Below are 2,672 nucleotides of genomic sequence, written 5' to 3'. Positions count from 1 at the left end.
TTCAAAACCGAATTAGCGACATTTTTTCTTTGACTTCCGCTGCTTTTGCCTTGCGTTAAACACAATGTCGGAAGTGGGGCGCTGTATAGAGCACCAGGTGTACGATACAGCGCCCCACTTCCGACATTGTGTTTAACGCAAGGCAAAAGCAGCGGAAGTCGAAGAAAAAATGTCGCTAATTCGGTTTTGAACTGGAAACATAATATTATGTTTCCAGTTCAAAACCGAATTAGCGACATTTTTTCTTTGACTTCCGCTGCTTTTGCCTTGCGTTAAACACAATGTCGGAAGTGGGGCGCTGTATAGAGCACCAGGTGTACGATACAGCGCCCCACTTCCGACATTGTGTTTAACGCAAGGCAAAAGCAGCGGAAGTCGAAGAAAAAATGTCGCTAATTCGGTTTTGAACTGGAAACATAATATCATCTTGCAACTTGCTGCAAAAATATTTTCTGACATGTTTCGGCGAGTTTTTATGACTCCAACCCCCCATACTGAATCGATATTTTCGATACTTTGTGCTGCAAAGGCAAAATCATCGATATTTTTGACAACTCACACTTGACAGCTTGCATTTGCGTCAAGTTGGTACTCGACACACGAGCGACCGATCTCTTTATCATCCGGTCCTTGTCAAGTTCAGACGTAAGTGGAATTCGTCCGCAATAAAAATTGCAATTTTCCCAGATTTTGTGCAAAAAAATTCTAATTGTGATTCATTTTACTACACTTCCAGTTGCTGTCTAACGTTTAAAGCAGTGCTTTCAAAATGGTTACCGCCAAGAAGCAGGTAAATAGTGATTTTGTTTTACATTGTAAATCCCACGTGGGACTAACATTGGTTTCCTTCCCGCTTTGTTCCACAGAAAAAGGCTTTGGAGAGCATCAACGCTCGTCTGGCTCTGGTCATGAAATCCGGCAAGTACTGCCTGGGCTACAAGCAGACCCTGAAGACCCTCCGCCAGGGTAAGGCCAAGCTGATCATCATCGCCAACAACACTCCCCACCTCAGGTAATGATCCGATTACAGAGAAGTAGTATTTCCCACATCCCCCGCGGAGGAACGCCGAATCCGATTTTGGAACCATATGGAGTTTGCCTTGACACGGGTCGAACTGAGAAGTATGTTTCCAAATAACTTCTTTAACGTTGGGAAATCTATGGAGTAATCTCAGGCTGCGGACGGACGGGGCACTCGGAATATGGTTCTAAGGTTGCGATCGGTAGGCCGCCGGAAAGGGTTTGCGGACAAGACTACTGGTAAGTACGTGTCTTTTATTTACTCTGCGATGTTTGCCCCCCTAAACAGGAAGTCCGAGATCGAGTACTACGCCATGTTGGCCAAGACCGGAGTCCACCACTACAACGGCAACAACATCGAGCTGGGAACCGCCTGCGGAAAGTACTTCCGTGTGTGCACCCTGTCGATCACCGATGCCGGAGATTCCGATATCATCCGTACCCTGCCGGAAGCTCAGGCCGCTCAGCAGTAAGATGTCTGATTTTTGGTTAAGGCAATATGGGAAGTTGATTTTTATTGATATTCAATAAAAAAAAGAATGTTTGCTGTATATGTCTAAAAACAACTGTTCAAGAACACCTGGAATAAAGCGATTGATCTTCTGACGGAGGTCTCATAACTTACAGAATAAACAAAAGTAGATTGTGCCGAAACATCCGTTTAGTTTTAGTTTCAAATAGAGCAATTATTCGCCAGTTGCAGGGTTAAGCTGCCTTACTTACTCTTACCAGTCTTCCTAAGGTCGGAGGGTTTTTGTTGTACTCTGCTGTATTGCAGAGATTTCACCTGTTTAAGACTCCTGCGCGGAAATTAGTTGCGTGGATTTTTCTTGCGTGAGTTCACAGATATAAAATCAGACCGCGTCCTGGTGAATATCTTACGCTACGTTGTTAAGTACACCTTTGCCAATAATTTTGTATAGTAAACAAATATTTATAATGAAATTACGCTGACAATGAGCCTAATCAGCGGCGGAGTCTATAAATCTCACCGATGGGCAATACCCAAAAGTCGTCTACTGGACTCTGTCCATGGCAGTGCGTCTTTAGACACACACTGCAAAGTGTCCGCAGATCGTCCTCAATTTAATCGATCCATATCGTTCGCTGCGTCTTGAACCGGTCGGATAGCCTTCGAGAACCAATGATCACAAGCAGATGGGCTGACAGTTGTCGGCCTGGGGGTGGATTGAGCAATTACAATTACTTCTGCAAGAATGATACATCGATGAATTCCTTCAGGAATTTTCCATAGCTTCCTTAAGTGATTCTAGCATGGATTGCTCCAGAGAGCTCTTCCAGAATTCCTCTATGAGTTTAACCATACATTCCTCCGGGAATTTCTCCTAAAGATATCTTAGAAGTTCCTCCAGTGATTGTTCCAGTGCTTTTTTCGATGATACCTCCAGGAATTTCCAGAAGTTCCTTAAATCATTGTACAAAACATTCTTCAGGGAGTCCATCCAAAGATTCCAACAATAATTCGTCCAAAATTCCAGGAATTTGTTAAGAAAGCTTTCCTGGGATTTCCTTAGGAATAATTGAATTGAATTATTCATCATGGGATTGCTTCCGGGATTCCTCCAGGTTTTCCTTCAAGCATTGCTCCAAGGATTAACCCGGGAATATCTTCTGTGTTTCTTTCAGAAACA

General features: G+C 43.6%; 1 protein-coding gene across 1 annotated transcript; it reads left to right on the top strand.

Moving 5' to 3' along the window:
• The first annotated feature begins 551 nt into the window (after window positions 1–551).
• On the top strand, window positions 552–1,640 carry LOC109423643 (large ribosomal subunit protein eL30). The gene is made up of 4 exons (XM_019698640.3): window positions 552–645; window positions 737–790; window positions 867–1,012; window positions 1,310–1,640. Exons 2-4 carry the CDS (start codon window positions 770–772, stop codon window positions 1,491–1,493), a joined length of 351 nt encoding a protein of 116 aa, XP_019554185.1. The 5' UTR covers window positions 552–645; window positions 737–769; the 3' UTR covers window positions 1,494–1,640.
• The last annotated feature ends 1,032 nt before the right edge of the window (window positions 1,641–2,672 follow it).

This window comes from Aedes albopictus, chromosome 3 (genome assembly GCF_035046485.1).
Source record: "Aedes albopictus strain Foshan chromosome 3, AalbF5, whole genome shotgun sequence".
In the NCBI taxonomy this organism is placed as follows: Eukaryota; Metazoa; Arthropoda; class Insecta; order Diptera; family Culicidae; genus Aedes; species Aedes albopictus.
The sequence above is the reverse complement of the archived record's forward strand: the minus strand, read 5'-3'. Positions and strand labels throughout refer to the sequence as shown.

Coding starts and splice junctions, on each gene's coding strand:
- LOC109423643 (XM_019698640.3), top strand. CDS start 770: ATGGTTACCGCCAAGAAGCAG. Junction 791..866: donor TGGTTACCGCCAAGAAGCAG/GTAAATAGTGAT, acceptor TTTGTTCCACAG/AAAAAGGCTTTGGAGAGCAT. Junction 1,013..1,309: donor AACAACACTCCCCACCTCAG/GTAATGATCCGA, acceptor CCCCCTAAACAG/GAAGTCCGAGATCGAGTACT.